We start from the raw sequence: 21,379 nt of genomic DNA on the forward strand, positions 1-21,379 counted from the left end.
TCAGAGCCTCCATGATAAAATGTTAGTGGAGAAAGTGGTTAGGCAAGAAGTAAATGTAAGAGCTCACATTTTCCAGTAAATATTCCTGATTCCTTGGGTACATATTCAGAGAGAGGATCTGGCTCTTGAACCTAAAAAGTAAACCAATAGATGCAATGAACATACATAACATAGATATATTACAGGCATATTGTTTATAAAGGGGAGGAACCTGGTGGTTTTGTTTGGTGGGGTTTTTTTTTTTTCTGATTCTCAATTTTGCTGGGGTTTTTGTTTTAATTTTTACATCCATCCTTTTGTATGTCACAGAATCATAAAATCATAGAATAGTTCGGGTTGGAAAGGACCTTAAGATCATCTAGTTCCAACCTTCCTGCCATGGGCAGGGATACCTCGCACTAAACCATGTCACCCAAGCCTCCATCCAACCCGGCCTTAAACACTGCCAGGGAAATCTCCTTGCTTCACCAGTCAGGCTGTCCTGCAAAAAAGGAAAACATACCCCAAAATGTAGAAGATCACCTGGATGCTTAGAAAGTCAAGACTGTTAGTTTGGTATTTTTTGTTAGTGCACATAGGAGTATTAAATGTGAGACTCCCTTGTGTGGGCTACCTGTTCAGAAAGAGTCTGAAATTCTTAAGTCACTCTTATTTACCTACAGACTGCCATGCAAACGATAACATTCTGTATTTGCACACTGCAAATACGTTGCAGAGACAAGAAGTCTGAGAGGAAGTTAAGACCTCAGACAGTGCCACCACAGTTTCTTCTCAAGGCCAGAGCAAACAAGCAAATGTCTCCAAAAGCTTGCATCTGCTCTCTGACAATACTAATTAATAGTAGGTTATGCTATTCAACATGGCAAAGCAGAAAGTTAATAAACAGATGATAAGATCTGCTGATCATACTGGGGCAATAAGGGTATTAAAGACTAAGGACAACTGCAAAGGGTTCAGACAGAGTGAGTTCAAAGGGTTCACTGAGTGAGCATGATAAAATGCTTAATTATGTTCACTACAGGCAAATATAAAAATGCTACATGTGAGGAAAACAATCCTAACTTTACATACAGTATTAGGCTCCAAACAATAGCAGAGTAGAATGAAATCTTGGCATTATTTTAAATAGTTCTACAAAAACATTAGCTCAATCTTCATTAGTAGTCAAAAAGCCAAATAGGAAACTCCAGACTCCTTTTCTAGTGCAGACTCCTTAACTACAGTTTCATTTATCACTTGAAGTAGACTTCCTGTCACCAAGAATACACCAAATGGACATACACTGCACCTAAAAAACAATTATAAAAGACTTGTCAACACTTTTCTCTTACTGTTATATTAGATCCCTGCAGTATAACCACTGACATCCTGGATCTAATATGTGTATGCTCCCAGATGGCAATATATTTCTTGTAGTAGCAGATGTCCTTGAGGTAATTAAGTAGGTGAAACTGAGCAAGAACTGTGCACTGAAATAAATGCACACAGATAATCTACAAAAGGTGGAAAAAAACCCTTCTATTGGGGGTACCTTTCTTGCAAAACAGTGACTCTGTCTTTGATGCCTGATGCCTTTTCCCCAGAGCAACTTAGAAAGACCAGCCTGAGAATAAAAATTTGCAACAATACTGACTATCAAAACCCATGGATGCAACAAAGCTACAAGTCTTATAGAAGGCAGAATAATGCCCTCCTTTGCAGATCATAAACCACCTGTGCCAAGCCACCTTATCACCCCTTTCTCCCTCTGCCTCCCGTATTGGCTACTTAGATTCCTTCATTTGATTCGGAGAAAACTCCAGGAACAAACTTGCCAACAAAGTTTTCAAGCTGACAAGCAGGTATGCTTTATTGCGGCGCCGGGAGACACGGGGATAGCTCCACCTAACGCGTGTCTCTCAGTTGCCACACGCGCTGTCCTTTTATAGTCACTGGGCATACATACATGTTCATGAGGCTACGTATTGATTACATCATTTTCCAGAAAGCTCCCCGCATGCATACAGAATTGTGGTGGTGGTCTCTGAGGGTCGTTTACTTCTTCCAACAATCTTCATCACTTCTGGCAGCCTTTGAAGCATGCACAGTAGATGTTTATACCAGTTTAATTGGTTCGTTAGCACCAGAGACTCCTATCCTCCTACTTATCAGTTAGTTTAGCTGTAGCCCATCCTGGACACCTGCCGTTCCCAGATACTCCTTATCCCTATGTCCTGTTTTTCTAGACTGTTTTTCTTAAAACTATGTCAACTATAACAATTTATCTCGTGTGAGAATTCTCAGTATGTTCTCTAGCTGTACTCTATTTTTTCTCCATGTATCCTGCACCTCAGTAATTTTCCACTGCTACTGTTACAAAGCCATAAAACTTAACATTACTCAGAACTAATTCTAAAGGTTTATATATTCCATTTTGTAATTTTGTGCCCCCCTTGTCTCACATTCCGCTGGTGCCCACTGTCTTTTCTTTCAGATATGGTCTAATTTTCTACTATTTCAACCACTTCGGCTTGTGAACACTGTCTTACCCATGTCTTAGATCCTTATGGCTAGAACAAAATACCACCATAGTACAAGAGTTCTTGGAAAAGCAGTAAAAAGTAGAAAGTATTACCATGGTCCTATGCTTAACTATAATATACCACCTTCCATGTGACAAATAACTGAAGTAGGACTAGCCATTCTGGAAAACAGAGATTTAGAAGAGACTGTAGCAGAGGAGCATAAATCTCTTGAGTGGCTTGAAGAAGGGAATGGGAAATAATTTAGTTTCTTCCAAAACAAAACCTAGGGGACATTAAATGAACCTAGAGACAAACATAAAGAGGTTATTTGTGCTATGCAAGTTAAGCTGGGAAACAATACAGAGCACTGCAAATTGTACAAGTGCACATAGCTTCAAAAAGCTAATGGATGAAATAATGTAATAAAAATCCATGGCAGGATACTAAACACAAAGGTGAAGTCAAAAAGTCCTTGTAAGACAAATTTCTAAGGGCTGGATGAGTGTTTCAGGGAAACGCCACTGCATGTTTGCTCTATTCTTTCATTCTCCCTAGGCATCACTGTCGGTCACAGTCAGAGTAAGGTCAAACGCCCTAGTTACAAGTCTGACCTGCTATAAAAGCTTATTAAGGTTTACTAAGTCACGGGAAAGACAGATGACCATGGATATTAATAAGAAAGTAAGACACTTCTTCAAATTTTTCAAAAGTTCTGTACTCAGTGCAGTAAAACACTTTCATCCACTGAACATGCTACAGGAAAAAAGGGTGAGTGATCAACAGGTAGAGACGTTTTAAACCCAACACCAGTCTGAATTACAATGTTATGCTGGGGAAGACAAATTATCTACTAGATCTATATCATTTTATAGCATAAGCATCCATCTACAAAATCTTGATGGTACCAGCAAATTCAGAATGAGATCAGGGAGTTAAATGGCTCAGACACAATAGCTTTTGTCATTCCACTGCTGATAGAGCAGGTTTCAGATTTAGAAAGAGTATGAAGAACACCACAGATTGAAAGCAAAATAAAAAGCAGGGGCTCCCAACAGCATCGGTCTAGGCTTCTGCAATGGAAGAAGTCTTGGTGAATGCTCACAATAAACAAACAATTAAGAAAAGAAAGGTGAACTTCCATTTGTGTTCATGAAATCCTGCACTGCATAAGGTGTCTGAACAGTTTTAAGATACTGCAAGCAAAAAAGGGAACAGAATTACTGTTGCCAATGTTAACTAGCACTGGAGATGTCAAAGGGTTAGAGTCATTGACTCATGGTTGTCCTGTGTTCAGCTGTAGCAGTCATTTTTCTCCTTCTTAATAGGTGGTGCAGTGCTGTGGTTTTGACTTTAGTCTGAGAACAACACTGATAACACATTGATGTTTTCAGTTGTTGCTAAGTAACGTTTACCCCCATCAAGGACATTTTCAGTCTCATGCTCTGCCGGTGAGGAGGGCCAAGGAAAGCTGGGAGGAAGCAGAGACAGGACACCTGACCCAAATTAGCCAAAGAGGTATTCCATGTCACAGCACATCATGCCCAGTATATAAATGGGGGGAGTTACCTGGAAGGGCTAGATTGCTGCTCAGGTCGGGCTGGGTATCAGTCAGCGAGTGGTGAGCAATTGTATTCTCTTCCCTTGTTATTTCCCTTATCATTATTATTATTGGTGGTAGCAGTAGTGGTTTGTGTTATACCTTAGTTACTGGGCTGTTCTTATCTCAACCCATGGGAGTTACGTTCTTTCAAATCTCCTCGTCATCCCTCCGGGAGCAGGGGAAGGAAAAAGGGGGGAGTGAGCGAGCATAGTTCTGAGTTACCGGCTGGGCTTAAACCACGATAATGATCTTAACAGTAAGATCAAATTCCAATGTCATGACATTTTCATTTGTCTTATAAGCCACAGGAGAAGAGGACAAAACAGAACATGAAGGCATAACAACAGCATAAGGCTCATTAGGAACAATACATCACTGGGAGCATTTTAGCAGAACCAACTGGAATTTACATTGATTCAGCTTTGATGTCCTCACAGACTTGCAAGTAAGAGTGGGTCCCCTAGAAACAGATAACCGCATTGAAGCAACAGTAGGTGCTCATGAAGATTCTTCAAAAGCAGAAGATTCTTCAAAAGCAGAAGATTTGATGGAAATCAAGTCAAAGACTGTCCCACAACATCCTGAGCAGAAAATCTTGCAGGATCTTTGCTCAGACATGGAGCAAGACTCCAGTGCTTGGAAATACGGCCTTCCTCCAAGTAGTAAAATACCTATTGTATGGAATAGGAAAGGAACATTTTTATGCTGCAAAATGCTCACAGACCTGTGCAGATGCTAGTCAAAAAAGGAAAGAGGGAAAACTAAGGGAAAGGTTGAGAGGGGGAGTTCCTTCTCAGATAAAATACTTCATCTGTGGCGGAAGAAACAAGCAAGAGTACGCTCTGTGTGAAAAATACAGAAAAAATCTTTGGTTTGGAGTGACAGGGAGCACAGCTACTCATTATATATTAACTCTATGGTAAAAATCACTGTCAGTGCTCAGGAGTACCTCAGTCAAATAGAACTCCCTTTAATCTCTGTCCGAGTAAGCAAAGAGATAGAAAAAACCCCAGTATAGTCTTCCTTGTAGTCTTATTAATCATTCAGGGAAACAAAAATTTGGAGTACTTTCAGGGCTTCCAAAATTTGCATAAATTATTGAGCTGGTGAAAAAAAGGTACCTTCAAAACAGACAGAGAGCTATATTAGTTCTTCTGCAGAGTTTTACTCTACCATGGAAATCAGTGTCTACTACTTCCATGTCATCTTTCAGTATAGAGAGTTCTGAACACAGAGGCCCCTACCTGTTGATTCTCTGTTCTTAACCCTGCTTGTGTGAAAGGTCTTTCATCTCCCTCCCTATCAGCAGTTGTTGGCCTCTTTAACTCTTCCTCGTATCTCAAGCAGCTGGCATTTTCCATTTCTCCATTATATGTCTCATCATAGCAGTATATAGCTTCAAGAATGTCATCATCTGTAGTGAACAATACAGTATCCCCAAAGTGCTCTGGAGCTGAAGGCAAGACACAGAATAAAATACAGAACAATATATGGAGTGGTAAAACTATTTTTGGTCCTTCTTACATTTAATTTGCAGTAGTGTTTAAAGACAATAGACAGTAAATTGACACTGACTACTGATGTAATTATAGCATGTTCATTCTCAAATTCATACTGCATAGCAGAAAAACCTGAAGAACTTGGTAGAATTTCAAATACATATAAAAGAAAATAGGAAGAAATGCTTCTTCATCACCTTTTCCAAAAGACAGGTCTATCTTATGTGACTGAAATACGGCCTTGTTGCTATGCCATCATTAAGAATAGAGATTAGCTCTATAGGCTGCTAAAATTCATAGTTTCATTGAAGAATGTATTACTGTGCTTTGTATTACATTTTCAAATTAAAAGGACTAAATACTATATATAGTGCCAGCTTGCTTTGAAGTGTAAAGTGATAACAAGCTAAATGTATTTGTTCGTATTGTACTACTGTTTCCACAAAAATAAGAAATGATAGCATACCTCCAGATAAGGTTCCCGAAGCTTTTGCAATTTCTCCTTTAAAGATGCATTGTTCATCTAACACCATTATAATGTCTTTCACACCTCTGAAAGAATGTATGCGAGATTTATTATAATTCCAAATCCTAATCATAGCTACTTGACAGGAATCCACAAAGTCAATAAAGATGAAGTGAGGTTTTCCAGGGGTAAATGGTGCTAGCCAGAGATGCATATCATCCTGTGTCCGATTTACGCCATCAATTAGGTTAGTTATTATTCTGGGATCATTGCCATAAGCTGGTAAAATATTTATATCAGGTGGTTCAGCTGTTATTTTTGAAATCTGAACAGGCTCTCCTTTCGAACTGAAAACTTCAATTCCATTAAGACCAACATAATGTCTGTCTCCCCACGTTGTCTGAATGTCTATCACTAAGTGCTGTCCATAAGGTAAAACAGGAATTTTAAAATCATTTTCATCATGTGCCTCCATAGAATTTTCTCCTTCTTGCTTTTTTGGTAGTGTTTGTAGTCCGTCTTTTCTCATTTGCTGATATTCTCCAGGCCAGTTGATTTTCTGTTGATGAAGAAACTCATCAAAGATGTCCCCTTGAAAATCCATGTTGGAGATTCGGCCGCGATGGGAATAATTAAACTTTACCAAGGAGTTCCAGGACTCTTGCAGAGTGTGTTCTTTTTCATTTTGCCACTTTGCTCTAGAGGTTTCTATGTCCTTGATAGAAAAGTCATCACCTGAAAACAACATTACATAGGCATTTAATGTAAAAAAAAAAAGCCTGGAAGCAAATACTATAACACAGACTTGCCAGAATTATGCTGCTACTATTCGTGTTCCTTTACCGTAAAATGCTCTTTAGGGTAGCACTTTTGTATTGCCTCCCTATTACAAAGGCTACATGTACCAGTTTCCATTCCTCATTTAGACAAGCACTTTTAACCATTGAAGAGCAGAGCACAGGCCAAGATACAAAATGCAACTCAGTTTGAGACTGCAAATTCTTGACTCAACACTTACAGAACTTGGGATTTTGCCCAGTGGTACTTATTGTCTGTCTGTCACAATAGTTTAAATCATCTGTCTGCATTTCTGCAGAAGATCTTTCATACAGTTGGAAATGGCTGAACTGGTTAAGTTTCTAAAGCTTTACAGAGAAAAGATAGTGTTTCCTGTCAAAATCAACCTTGTGTATATAAAGTGGTGAGAAAAGAAATAAGTTCAGCATACAAGGAGTGTTGCGTTCTATGTAGGTAATGTCCAAATATTTTTCTCACTTTTCAGCAAGTGTGAGATGCAGAAGGGGGTTAATGACAAAGTATCTAATGGTAACACAGTGGAGGCGACCAATTAGAGGGGCACAGTGGGAACAAAGCACGCTCTCCTTGTGACTGCACTGGGGAGCTGCTTAATTTCCATCTCAAAACAATTAAGAGCAGATAATAACAAAGATTTTCAATAAAGCTGTCACTTATGTATTTTCTTCAAATAAATGAAGAAAAGCAAGTAGAGTATTGAACAATTACAGGCCCATGGGTTACATTTTACTTCTGTACAATGTCCTTGAGTGGATACTAACACAAATGGTTATCAAGAGTAAGTGCCAATTGCTGCAAAATTATCTTTTCCCAGAAGACTGCTCAAGACTAACTTTTAACTTTGTTTTTGGAAACACTGGGAAAGAGGCAATGATCCTAATCTGTCCATGGCCAATAATAATTTACACTGGGACAAGAAAGATAAAAATAAGAACTTTAAAGCAGATGGGAAACCACCTGAAAAAAGGTGGTCTTCCAGAATGAAAGCCTGGAGACCAACTTGCCCATTCCTCCTTACCCCACAAGGGAAATACAGAGAGAAAGCAGAGGTGTGTATCTCACAGAGCATCAGCCATTTATAAGTCACTTTCTTGTTCAAACCATTGTCTATATGGATACTCTTCAGGTGGGTGATCCCAAACAGTACTTCCAAACAGGAAGTACTGGAGAAGACAATTTACCTAAAGAAGATACTGCATATATATTTACCACTTTTAAAATGTCAAAGCTTGAAAATATCAGGATGAGCATGTAGAGAAGAGTGTTTGACATTTATTAGCTTGCCTTGTTTTGGAGGGGTTTTTCCCTTTTTTAAACCCCTCCTCTTTTTTAAATGTTAAGTACTCCAAGCAGCACAGAGACTGCAACTCAAAAACACTTCTACAGCAGTTTAAATAGGAGTGATTTTCAATGGGAGGTTAACAGGTTTGTTAGCTACATTAAGGAGTGACAACAGAAGTGGAGCTCTGAAAGGAAAGCAGAGAATAGCCCAAAAGCAAAGGTCAATGGCTGAAGGCTTACAGGGTTGGGCATACTTTTGAGAACGTAAAATTTATTCTCTTTATTGGAGCCATGTGAACAATAAACTCTTCCTGCAGATAATGAGTGTCCCACTTGCAGATGTTACAGACATATTCCCAGCCTTCTGATGCCTGAGAGGATTATTATATGATGGATGCAATCCTGAAGCCCAAGAAATACTGACACCTCAAACCCTGGGGGTTTAGGAGGGGATTCTTAAATCACCAAGTCCCTTGTCTTGCTTCTGATGGCATCACACCCCACACTATTTCTCTCAAAACTTTACTAAACTACATTTTGGGGCAACTTTTGCTTGAAAAAAAACCCCATCTTTCTTCTCTCTCTGTTGTGTTAATCTCATTTTTACTCCCAGCAGTTATAAATAGCAATCATATTTCCCTGCTTCAATCACAGGCTTCATTTCCCAAATCATTCTAAAAGCTCTCTTCTATATCTGTTCCACTTTGTAATCAGCTTTCCTGAAAATGGATGATCAGAACTGCAGTTTTCCAACTGACGTCTCATGAGTGCCTGTGTTGAGATATTAACATTTCCCTCACAGAAAAGCCTCTGCTGATACATCCTTGGAGTGCACTGTTATAATCACGTCTGCGTCACACTAGCGTTTCATAGTCAATCTGTTATCAGATACTCAACCAAGATCCTTCTCTGCCGAGGTCATTTGAAATTGATGATTACTCAGCTTACAACTTAATTTTTCGTTATTAGTCCCCAGATGACCCTCCAAGCAGGACTACCGAATTCCATTCCATTGCTATTACTCCCATCTTCAAGTTCATCTTTCTGTGCAGTTCTTCAATCTTCTTAACTCATAATACCCCAAATTATGTGTTATTTGCAAATTTTATCAGCATATTTCCATCATTTCCTTTACACATTAAACAGTTATCAAAGAAAAATTGTATGTTTTCATAGCAACATTAACTCGAGCCAAATATGCATGGATGTGCTATTTCTAATTTCTGTTGTTCTCATTATTCTTCAATTAGTGACCAAAGGCATGCTGTGGTATTGTAAAAGAGCTTGTGCAGCCTCCCCTTTGACAGATTCCGCTGTTGGGAAACTGCAGCTCCCCTAGTCCCGCTCCAATTAAAATTCACCACTCTTAGGGAAACACTTAAAACTGTTTTCCTGTTGTTAATGCTCACTCAGCTCCACTTTGAAGATGGCTTTATCCTGTGCAGTACAGTACAGAGAGAACAAAAGCTGCTAGATGGCATGCGGTTTTCCCAGGAACAAACACGTATTGGGAGTTTAAAGCACCAGAAGACAAAGCCTGCTCTGAGCAAAATGAGAGGACATTGTAATTAGAATCATGATAACCCTCATCTTATAGTTTACATTAAAACTCCTAAACTGTTACAATTTTTACAGCTGAACAGAGATTACTATAGTAGGATTTATGTACAGTTTCCATAATGCTGAGAAGTTTTTAATCTAACAAAGATGCTATAAAATGTATGAAAGAGCAAACGGGTGAGTGGTGGGTGAAGGGAAAATGGCAGTTATTCCGACTACTTCCATACTTTTCTTCTTTGAGGTATAATTTCAGATATACTTACAAAATTGCTGTTTTCTCTAGAGGGGCAGAGAAAGAAAAGTTCAGACATTCTAAGTTTAGAAAGAATAATTTTTGTCGCCTTTGTCTGAAACATTCATGCAGTACCTGCTGTTGAATTTCAACTGGCATTCCTCCATTTAGGCACATTTCCTGTCCTTTATCACCATAACTTCAATGTAAACACCCAGACACAGTATACAGCAAGCTACACTTTCATGTAAATTGTTCTAATGTTAAATCACTCCCAAAAATCTCAATTTGTAACCTCTTTTTCCAGTTCTTTGTGCCTTGTTGTCCTTGGCCTGCCAGACTCTCTTCATTTGAGAGAAGTTATTGAATGCTGAAGAATTACAGAATGCCAAAGAGGGGTATGAAGGCTCCAAAAAAGAAGTCAGAGTGACCCATGGCTTGAAACTGAAAAGGCAGGATTAAAAATACATCCTGAGCAATCGAAATCAAAAAACTTGCTTAAAAGCAAGACCAAGTAGAACTTGTGGATAAGAAATTATATTCTTGTGTTATTTAAGCACAAAAATATTACCCCATGGCCAGAAAATTTCTTAGCCATAGAATGTTGAAGGTTGGGAGAGAGTAGGAACTTCAAAACTTGACTGGTTCTCATACTCTTCCCTGGGGACACGCTGGTAGCTACTGCTAGAGGCAGAACAAAACTACACAGATCTGGATCCTCAACCTCCAACAGGATGCAGATGAACTAAAAAAGGTTTGGAAAAGGATGACAAGGATAATCAAAAGCACAGAGCAGGTAACAGCTAAATTTACTAGAAAACTCTTCATAAATAAGCACAGATGTCTGAGGGAGTTTTGAAGAGGTATATCAAGTGGTGAAAGGAAAATAAGACCGATTCTCCATTCACTCTGAATAAATATATTTAGCATATATTCTTACTGAGAAAGATACAAACCTACTGCACAAATAAACTCTGTAAATTGTAGATGTAAAATGGAGTGTGACCTCACTACCTTGAGGTCACACTCTATCTTTTTGCAGATCTTCATCTCTGATATTAGCAAACATTTGCTGTCTGCAGAACTGTCAAATTTTAGAATATAATTTACTTTAATCTCCTCCAAATAAATTTAAAAACACTAACTCAGAATGTAAAATTTTCAGAAGACCATTTCACATGAGGTGTAGGACAAGGAGAGAGACTGAGCATTGTCATAGTAGGAATGAGAAAAACTGAATACTGCAAACAGCAAAACTACAATCTCCCTGTCTATACCTCCTCCAGGAATCTTAAGAGGTCTCTTCCCACCTAAATGATTCTGTGCTTCTGTAAAATGCAAAACATGCCATGAGTTGCACTAAGGTTGTTATTGTGAGCTCTTACCTTTGAGAGCAGAACCACCTTCTCCAAGACTTACAGTGTTTAATCCCACCCTTTTTACACATCTGACACTTCTCCTTCCACTTGTAGGGTACTGTAAGCTGCAGGATTTTTTGTTAGAAAGTTGCTCCAAAATGTCCAAGCCCACATCACCATCCTTTCTGGTTAGCATTTGCGATCTCTCATCTCCATTTCCATTTCCACTTCCACTACTGGATCTTCCCAGTTCATTTCTTTGATATTTGACATCCTCATTAGTCAGATTTGAAAAGTTTTTCATTACTCCATCTGACTGTGTTTGAAATCTCAAGCCTGAACAATACTCTGTAGCAAGGCAGGGAGGCTTCTGCTTACTGGAAGTAACTTGATTATTCCCTGTTACTTGGGAAGATGACTGTAACCAAGAAGGAATTGTACCTGTAGAATCAGGCAATTTTCTTCCTGTTAGCTTTTCCATTTGCTCACTCAAAGTAGGCTCATCATCAGATTGAACACGCTCCGTAACTGCTTGCACTGTTGAATTCTCTTTGGCATCTTTTACACAAACTTGAGATGGTGACACTTTCAGATTATCCTCACACAAACTTTGCTTTGTAAAGCTGGCTGAGTTCATCCTATGGTCAAGATTTTCTTCTGGCAGAGATTTCCAGTTTAGTGAAGCATTGTCTGACTGTAAGCATTTAAAATGTAGTTTTGCTTCCTTCTCTGTGACTGCAGGTACATTTACTTCTTTCGTTTCATTTGCAGGACATGCAGAGATATTTTGCTTGTGACCTTTAAGGTTAATTGTAGTGCTATGGTCAGTGAGGAGATCCCCAGAGGCTCTCTCTAATTCACCATCAAATACAAGGTTCTCATCAACATATACCTTCACCTTTCTTGCTCCAACGTCAAGGTCCTACAAGAACAGAAGTATGAAGATATCAATCTGTTCAAGCATTATCACTGTTCTGAAACTCTGACATTTGAATACTTAATCAATAAACAGATGAAAACAATTAAATCCTGGATCAGTAACATGCTTTTGACTATTTTCAATCAAAAGCTCCAACAACTGAAAAATACTGTGGAATACTTAAGGTTTTATTTAAAAGGACTAAAAACCCTTCTGGACACTACTGTGAACCATTTTGGCCGAGAAGGCTTAACTATTTAGAAAAGCTTGAGTGAAGAAGTGTAACTATATTTATCAGGATATAAATTTCAGAGGCACATTTTGCTTCAGCACCTTTAAGATTCACCACTTTCACAACATGTTCCACAGCAAACAACCATTCAGATCAAAGCCACTAGACTTGAAAAGAGTTACAGAAATACAGGGTTGGAAAGAACATTAAAAAAAAAAAATAGTAATAAAATTATCTGGTCCATCTTTTTCCCCTGAAGAAAGCAAAATAACCTATACCATTGTGAAGAAATCTGGTTTTAAACAGTTTTCAAATAACCTGCCTTGATAGCTTATTCCAACACTTAACTAGCCTTTCAAATAGAAAGCCTTTACCTCAGACACAACTCTGTAACTCACAACTTTATCTCCATGTTCTACTTTTCTATGGCACCCACTAAAACCTGATTTTTCCATTCCATTGCAGTAGGAACTAATGTTCTATCTTCTTTAGCATTTCCATCTAACCTCGTCTCCCTCCTGACAAAAATACTGATATCTTCACAGAAAATATAGCAGATGAGACAAAATTCACCACCTTTCTGCCCTCTAAAGTTCAGTAATGTGCCCATCATGTGGAATCTTTAAAAACTCTCTGTTCCTTCCTTATCTTCATGGAAACTGAGAAGCTTTTTGTGAAAGTAAGACGTTTCAGTTTCATCCCACTTGCTCATCTCTTGGATGTCAGTTTTTGCATACTGACTTAAATTTTCCTCTTTGCTCCTGTATTCACTCTTCATAGCTTATAAGTCTTTATAGATTCCATTCTACTGCATTCCAAATAATAACATGTATGAGGCGAAAAATATAATATGGACCTACACGGAGAGAAAAACAGAAGATGCAGGCATAATAAGAAAGCTCCAGTTGAAAGAGGGCAGTAGGTGTAGGAATGCAAGACACATTCCTGATAGATTCCTGATAGAAAAAGATAACCTTCATTAACTTCTCAGAGAACAGCTGTAAACCCAGTTTAATTGGCCATTATGTCATGACTGCCGGGTTACTCCTAGAGTATCATAAAGTGCTATATGTTGGTACTAATGCATTTGGACATAAAACATAATCTTTTTTCCCTTTGAATAGGAACACTACTAGATTAATCTAATTTGGAATCAAAACACTTTAATAATTATATATATTAAAAAATACATACATGGCTTTGCCTGAAATGATGATGGGGAAGAGAAATACTATCAGGATGCCCCAGTAATGTTATTTTCTTCATCTTTCTATGTCCTCCTTAAATGCTAGAGATATTGGACATTCACAGTTGAATTTAGGATAACTGCAGCATTTCTATGTAATATCCTAGCCTCTACTGCTGTTCCTCTACTGAGAAATAAACAAACCTTAGTTCTGTATTTTTTATCTGAGAACAGATATAAACTGTATGAAACTAGAGAAATGTACACATCTGTATTTTGTAAAGTATTTGTCAATTTCATCTCTTTAAATGAAGATCAGCAACCTCTTAAGAACAAAATGTTTTGAAATTAATCCCACTCCACCCACCAGTACTGAGAAAACATTGCAAAATGAGATGGTGTCCCTGAAGGAGGGACAGTCAAGCACAGAAAAGGGCCAGGCACTTCAAAATTACTATTCCAGTTAGTGGGAAATGACTTCTCCTTCCCTAATGCTTTGGAATGTCTGGGATAGGTGCTGTAGGAAGCAAAAGAGGTGTCTGAGACAATAGAGACAGAAGGAACTGGGGCAGGCTTTAGTAACAGATGATAGCTCAGAACAACTAGATGATCTTGAGGTCCTTTCCAACCCTAACTATTCTATGATTCTATGATTCTATAATAAAGGAACCAGTAAAAGAAATAATGAAAATCTTTTTCACCGAAATTCAAAAGAGACTGAGGCTCATTAGGAAGAATACAAACAGATCTCAACAGACACAAGACTAGAACTGCTCTTTTTTCCCTCCCACCTCTCTTCTGAGCTTCCAGTAGCTTAGTGATCAGATGCAGTAGGAAACATTCACAGAATGTTTAGTTTTCCTAGTACCACTGCTTAATTCGCCTCGAGCATGAAGAGGCTGGAAAAATCCTTTCCTCAATGACTAATTCCATCAAGAAGTCATCCTGTAAACAAATATTCAATACTTCATCCAACCCAAGTTTTTTTGCCTCCTGGAAGAGAAATTGGAACAGCACAATGTCTCAGAACAAGCAAGTAGGTAAAATAAAGGCCAGAAAGAAAAAAAAAAATTTAAAGATTTGGTAAAAACTGTTCTACAATTTCTCTTGATGTTCCTTCCCAGTTTGTACCTTCAGCCCTCACAGACTGCCTGCTGAGACAGTGCTTTTCAGTGAAGCAACAAGGATGGTATTTCTGGCTATTTCAGTGACATTTGTGCATGAAGGACAAAGCTTAAAACCAGAGGTACTTTTCTGCAAATTACATCTGGACAGAGGACATCAAGTTGCTCCTGCCTGACTTCTCATGGAAGTGTGAAAAATAAGGAACAATGGAAAAGAAGTCAAGAACTAGAAAAGTTCTCCTACAAACCCAACTTGGCTGGAACAAAGCACCTGTATCCTTACAGACAATGCACCCCAGTGATAGTCTGGCACTGAAAAAAATCTCCAACTCCAAAGAACGGACAAGAACATACATACACAAGGGACATGCATGTAGGCAATCACTTGAAGAAGAAAATGATCCCATTGGAGAGCAACTAAGACCTTCATGCATTTAAGTATAAATTCCATTCAGAGATCTCTGAAGACATGCAATAGACATTATCTTGGATCTTACGAAAAGTTTCAATAGCATCAAGCAAGAATGCAGTTTCAACACTGTAGCAAGTATTTACAAAACGTCTGAATATTTCAGACAAGCTTGAAAAGAACTGGCTGCCTTTACCTACATTTGATCTCCTCTTGCAGACTAAAAATTGCCTCCTTTTTCTCAGACCTTATCTGAAGTAAATAAAGGCAAGATGAAGCATTCTCTGAGACCTTCCTTGTAACTCAGTGAATCAAGGAACCTATGAAAATGACTTAATCTATTACAGCTTCCTTCAGACATATTTTCTATCTCCAGACTCAAGTTCTAAACCTCAAACATACAAAAGTACTGGCCTGAATTAATTTTTTGTTTATTTTTGAAGAAGTACTTTGGCACCTCTCACGTGGTTTTTGAGGGAATGGAGGAGGTTAGAATGATTACAAAAAAACCCACAGAAATCTGGCTCTGTATTTACATTAGCAGAAGAAAATTGCTGCCTAATTACATTTTTTTACATGTTTTATATTTCTCAGACAAAACTTCCTCATGACAAATTACAGAAATAGGCAGAACTATGTATTATTCTTTCATCTTAGGGATAATGAGACATTTCTTTAGTCAGTGTAGATTGCTGCACTGCCACCAAAATCCATGGGATTATACCCCTAATGGATTGTACAGCTTGCTTTATAGCAGTTTATTTAAAAAACAGTGCCTTTAAACACCGAAATATATTTATGTGTATTTCCTGCATTGTATTCAATAGGTTTGGTAACAAATCATACTATTACCTCCAAAGCCAGTAGTCCCTTTCACACTCTCTAATAATGGCAGAGCATTCTGTAGCCCACATTTTAATAGAGGAAGCTATTAAAATTCCAGAAAACAAATATAAATCATGTAATAGTAAACTTGTTTAAGCTGTCCCTTCCATGACCATTTCCATATGTATAAATTACCGTATGTGCTTATATAAGAACAGGGATGAGAGCAAAACCAGAGCAATAAAGCTTCTTATTTATAATCCAGGTCGGCAAATCCTCTTTGATCCAGTACCTGGGATTTTTTTCTTAACACTGCAGTGTACAAACAAGAATAATTTTCATGGTGACATTCAAACACACAAACAGGAGACCATCTGCCATGAAATGTCTCTATTGCAACAGTAGATTACCTATTTTATTATGAACACACAGGTAGCATACTTTTTAGTTGTCCCTGGCAACAGCAGGAGGGTTGGAACTAGACGATCTTTAAGCTCCCTTCCAATCCAAACCATTCTGATTCTAACTAAACTGACAAAATTGAAATCAAGCAACAGTCAGCCTATTTATACTTACATACAACAGAAAATACATATTTATGGATGTTAAGCCACAGCATATTGTTATAAAACAACTGAAGGTCCTGAATATGAAGATGCACTTGCCTTAATAAAGAATTAAGTGACAGAACATGGAAGCCTTTTATTAGGTCTTTAGAGATCTTTAACAGCTTTGAAAGCAAATGCTCATTGTGCCTATGAAAATGTTAACACTTACACTGCTATCACTTACAGTCAAGAAAAAAGCAAATTTCACAGTAGGCATGGACACCTCCTAGCTCTCTATTTTATTAGAGAAAACAGTATCCACATTTATTTCATTCATTTGGAAAGAAGATCAAACTGATTTCCATAGACAAGGCAGAGCGTACATACAGAGGAGCTGAGAAGAGGCTACTTACACTGGGAGTTGTTGTGTTGTAATTCCAGATCTCGATCTTGGATATACCGAAGTCATGTGACCGGGTGAGATTGCGGATCACAAAGTAAAGTTGGACGGGTGGATGGAAAGGGCACATCCAAAGGAAGCTTTCCTTCGTGATCTAAAGGCACATACAAACAGACTGTCACTAATACTTTTCCTCCTAAAGCAGGATGTTTTAATTAACTCACCACCCCACAGAAAAATATATACAGATTAGAAGAGTAACCATATAATAAAATCTACTACATTAAGAGCAAAATCTTAACCTCATTTCCAAGCAGTAAATCCGACTCTCCTGACTGTAAGACAGCTCACAACAACCTGACAATTAGATAAAGGTCAGCTGCTTGCTGTCCCAGTAAGACATCTGCATACTCACAGATGACAGGCCGTCTGCCATGCTTTGTAACTGCAGGGTCAGAGCAAGCCCAGTTTATTTTAATCAAATTAATCAGCTTTGCAGGCAACAGAGGGGATCACTGAGCACAATGCACACTGTATAATCATTTTACAATTTCTTAAAGTGCTTACACTTCTGTTTTGCCCTCTAAAGAGGGGAATCTTACAGAATTTTATTTCAAAGCCTCTATTTTAATCAGGCTTTGCAGACAACTAATTTCATTTACAGATCTATGCCTTAGAGCTTTATATAGGACTCTACACTTGAAATTTTCTATGCTATCACAGAAACTTGCAATATGAATTTACAAATAACTGACAAACACCACATTTTAAAGTACCAAAGAATGCCTGATTGTGGACATTGTTCAGAAATGCTATCTCCACATGTTCAGAATTTGGAGAAAAGGATACACAGCAGCTCAGAAAGAAACAAGAAGAGTTTCAGAATCAAAATGTTGAGTATTAGTACACTTGATGTCAAATGTTACCCCAAAACAGAGACGAATGAGGGCAAAAAGTAAATACATATGCAGATGACATTCAGCGATTTGAGATTAGCAGATAAATTAGCTCCCTTTCTATTTTCAAGGCTTCACAGCACATATGGTCACAAAGGAGGTACACAAAGTCATTATTTTTCTGTATCTTTTCACTTTGAAGTGAGACTTTCAGTTTTTCCTGAAGGCAGCAACTACAAAACTTTTCTACTGAGTACTTCAGTATGTGCCTAATGATGGTGAGGGCAGAGCTCTGCCAGTCTGTTCAAAGATATCACGAATAGATCCACTTCTCAGAGTGGTGATCTTTGTGTTCCAAATTCTGATGGTTCACAAAGTCTCTGCCATAAAGGCCTCTCAAAAAGTTTGGGAAACTGTTGCTGTTTTGAATGTCAGTTTTAGGCATAAACAGCCATAAGATTGCCTGATAAGTTTAATCCTTTCTATATAAAACCAGAAATGAGCCTTCAAACATCAAAGAAATGAAGGATAGTCCTCAAACCAGTGTGAACCCAATTCCAGGAACAACTTCAAAGCTAGATCATGTCACTGAAATCATAATATGAACAAGAATGATTAAAAAACCATTTTCCACCAGCAGGTAATATCTGATGACGGATCCAACTCCAGACTTCTCAAGTCATGAGATGCATGAGAAATCAATAGGTTCTTGTATGTACTGTAATAGTCCCAGATTCAGCACCAAAATAGACCCTGGAGAGACCTGTCCATGCTTCTTACTAATTTATCCGTAAAGTTGCACATGATCTTCCAAACAACAGAATGCATATCAGAGCCAGGACAAGTATCTTGAGTGAGAGGCAGCTGTAGAGATCATTTTGTTTATCAGACTGTGGGAGTAACTGCCTAGGACTGAGGATGCATAAACTCACAGGTGTTACAGTCTCTGTCAGCATATCAAAGATGTGACACCAAAAACTGAAGAATGATGAATCCACACTCAAACTCAAGACCATGGAGGACTCTCACCTTTTATCACTAAGAGTGATGGTGGTGTGTTTGCCTTCATATGATGTACTTGAGTCTGAAGTTACTGTCTCTGCAGCTAGCACTGAAAAATCTAGCCCAAAAGTTCTTGGAACCCTCAGGGTGAATCCAATATGTCAGGAATAGGAATTACATTTTGAACAGGATCAAGGAAAAAAAACTGAGGGTGGGAACTGTTGGTCTTAGATTTTGTGTGAGAATAGCCCAAGACACTGCTTGTGTGGGCACTGAAGGTGTACATGCTGAGAGTAACAGGTTTATAATGACTTAATGAATCTATTACTACATAATTTACAATTATCTAAAGTCTGAGAGTTACTACTATGACTACTGAGTGACATCTACCAGGAAACACCGCCTATAAGGAAGAATGCGTATTTGTAACTATGATTTTTCAGGAGACAGTAAGAAAGATGTTTGAAGTAAAAATATTTGTCTGGAAATGATACTAAGTTTCAACTAAATTTCAAAAGAGTGCATTTTTGCCCTCTTTCCATTCTCATTTACCCTGCAAGCAGGAAAGTATCACTAGCATGAAACGACTTAGATTATATTTTTTAATAGTCTAAGTCATTTAGTATCCTTATCTGCTAAAATCATACTAATGCTAACTGTCAAGGTCCATAGAGACAAAGGACACACAGTGAATGTGCAGCACGAATGAAATAATGGCTGTATTAAGCACTATGGACACTTGCTGATCTCTTCAGTAATATCAGAATTTCATACCAGTTATTGTCTTTTGCCCATTGTCTTTAGCATGTAAGCTGCTCATGTCCCCTCATTTTATAATCTCACAGAAGAGCCATGAAATACTTTTACTATGTTATGTATTTTTCTTAATCTCTTGTTCAAAACTACTCAATTGTTATTCTTCCATGATTCTTTCCCTAGGTAAAAGGATAACAAGGAGACAGGAAAAAATAAACAAGTTTCCTTCTTGTGTTTACTTATATTGAACATCTGGAGGAAGTTAGCACTGAAGTTTCTATACCTTCAGATCACAAGAATTACTTAAGTTTATCAGCAGACATAACGTAAAAATGTGAAATTCCACATCCTTAAATGTTTGTGATCTCGTTCTACACATATTATGATTACATTACAATGCTTTAAAAACTGAATGTGTTGTTTTATCCAAGATAATACCAGAGTTGATATAGAAGGAGACAGAGTTAAAGCTGCCTCCTTCAGTTGCTCAGTTAAGCAAGTCAAGCAAATTAACCAAATTCTGTTCTAAACCAAAATTATACCTGAATGCCAGTATCTTGGTCAGGAAAGCAGGATTTGTTAATAATGAGTGATATTTGTGGGGTTTTTAAATTATCAGACAGTTGTTACGCAAGTCAGGTTCAAAAAGCAATCATGTTTCTAAAAAAACTTTGTGATATCAAGGAAATATTATCATGAGAAATTTTCACATCCAGGACGAAGCTGTCTTACGTTTAAGTTCTTATTGACCAAGCAGCACAAATCCCCTGGGTTGTCAGCATTCCGAATGTCCACATCATGAGGAGACACAAATATCTTTTCGTTGTATAAATCAAAGAATTCCACCTTGCTCAGGCCCACGTTTACGGGATTTCCCCAGTTAGAAAGAAGTTCCATAGTCACATAAATAGCATCTTGTACTTCCATACTGGTTGCCATCTGGGACAAAATGAAATATGGTATAAACATAAGTGACAAAACAATAAAATGTGCAACAAAATAAAGACTGTTAAGACTACAATACTGATGAATCAGAAAAAAAAGCTTGCAAACTCAAGGCCATCTGGACGATATTCAATCCAGGTTCCACCAGTTTTGCCCCACATCAATTAATAAACCTATGGCAGGCTGAGAGAAAAGAACTATCACCCTCTTAGGAAGCCCAAGGAGAAAACAGCTCTCTGTTCTTTGCCTGATTCTTTTGCCATTCTGATGAACAAAGGAACAGTGATAAATTCTCTTCTCTTACACTGCCATAGGTTTATTAGTTGACATGGGGCAGAATTGGTGGAATACAGATCATTCAATCTGTTGATTGTATCACTCCAATGTTTCAGTAATACTGGGAAGCATCAGTTACGGTACGCATATATACAAACCTTCTCTCTCAACATGGATTTGTCATCAGAGAGGAATACGTCATTGTCACAGGCAGAATTGTGCTCAAGCTCTTGAAGGACTTCTGGACGTTTCTTCTGTTGTCTAAAACATACATATTCTGTGTTACTTCCTCACAATTCTTGTGTTTTTAAGAAATAGTTTAGTTGGTTCAAAGGTGAAGAGATGACAAGACAAACGCACACACCCCAGGGAACAATCCCACATACCCCTACACTGAATGACAACTATTGTGGCATCCCACCCTAGATAATTTGGTTAAAAGACTGGGCTCCAGTTCTCAGGTAGTTCTGAGGCAGTCTGAGAAAGTAATACATAGGTAATATAGAAACAAACAGACAAAGATGCTGGCAGTTCCCTAATCCACA

The 21,379-nt window shown here is 38.0% G+C and overlaps 1 protein-coding gene across 5 annotated transcripts in view; it reads right to left on the reverse strand.

Annotated features, from left to right (window-relative positions):
- Positions 1-21,379, reverse strand: part of KATNIP (katanin interacting protein) — a 61,059-nt gene that overhangs the window by 22,291 nt on the left and 17,389 nt on the right. For 4 of the 5 annotated variants that reach the window (XR_010613657.1, XM_065684011.1, XM_065684009.1 and 1 more), the window contains exons 10-16: positions 20,993-21,095; positions 20,346-20,552; positions 16,973-17,113; positions 11,344-12,238; positions 6,070-6,804; positions 5,349-5,557; positions 68-131 (exon numbers count right to left, since the gene is read on the reverse strand). Coding sequence is in view for 4 of the 5 variants with exons in the window: in XM_065684011.1 (XP_065540083.1) it covers positions 68-131; positions 5,349-5,557; positions 6,070-6,804; positions 11,344-12,238; positions 16,973-17,113; positions 20,346-20,552; positions 20,993-21,095 (2,354 nt within the window). In the remaining variant the exon portion in view is untranslated. The remainder of the gene's footprint in view (positions 1-67; positions 132-5,348; positions 5,558-6,069; positions 6,805-11,343; positions 12,239-16,972; positions 17,114-20,345; positions 20,553-20,992; positions 21,096-21,379) is intronic. The other variant, XM_065684012.1, reaches the window with a different exon arrangement.

Source organism: Lathamus discolor, chromosome 6 (assembly GCF_037157495.1).
Source record: "Lathamus discolor isolate bLatDis1 chromosome 6, bLatDis1.hap1, whole genome shotgun sequence".
Taxonomy (NCBI): domain Eukaryota; kingdom Metazoa; phylum Chordata; class Aves; order Psittaciformes; family Psittacidae; genus Lathamus; species Lathamus discolor.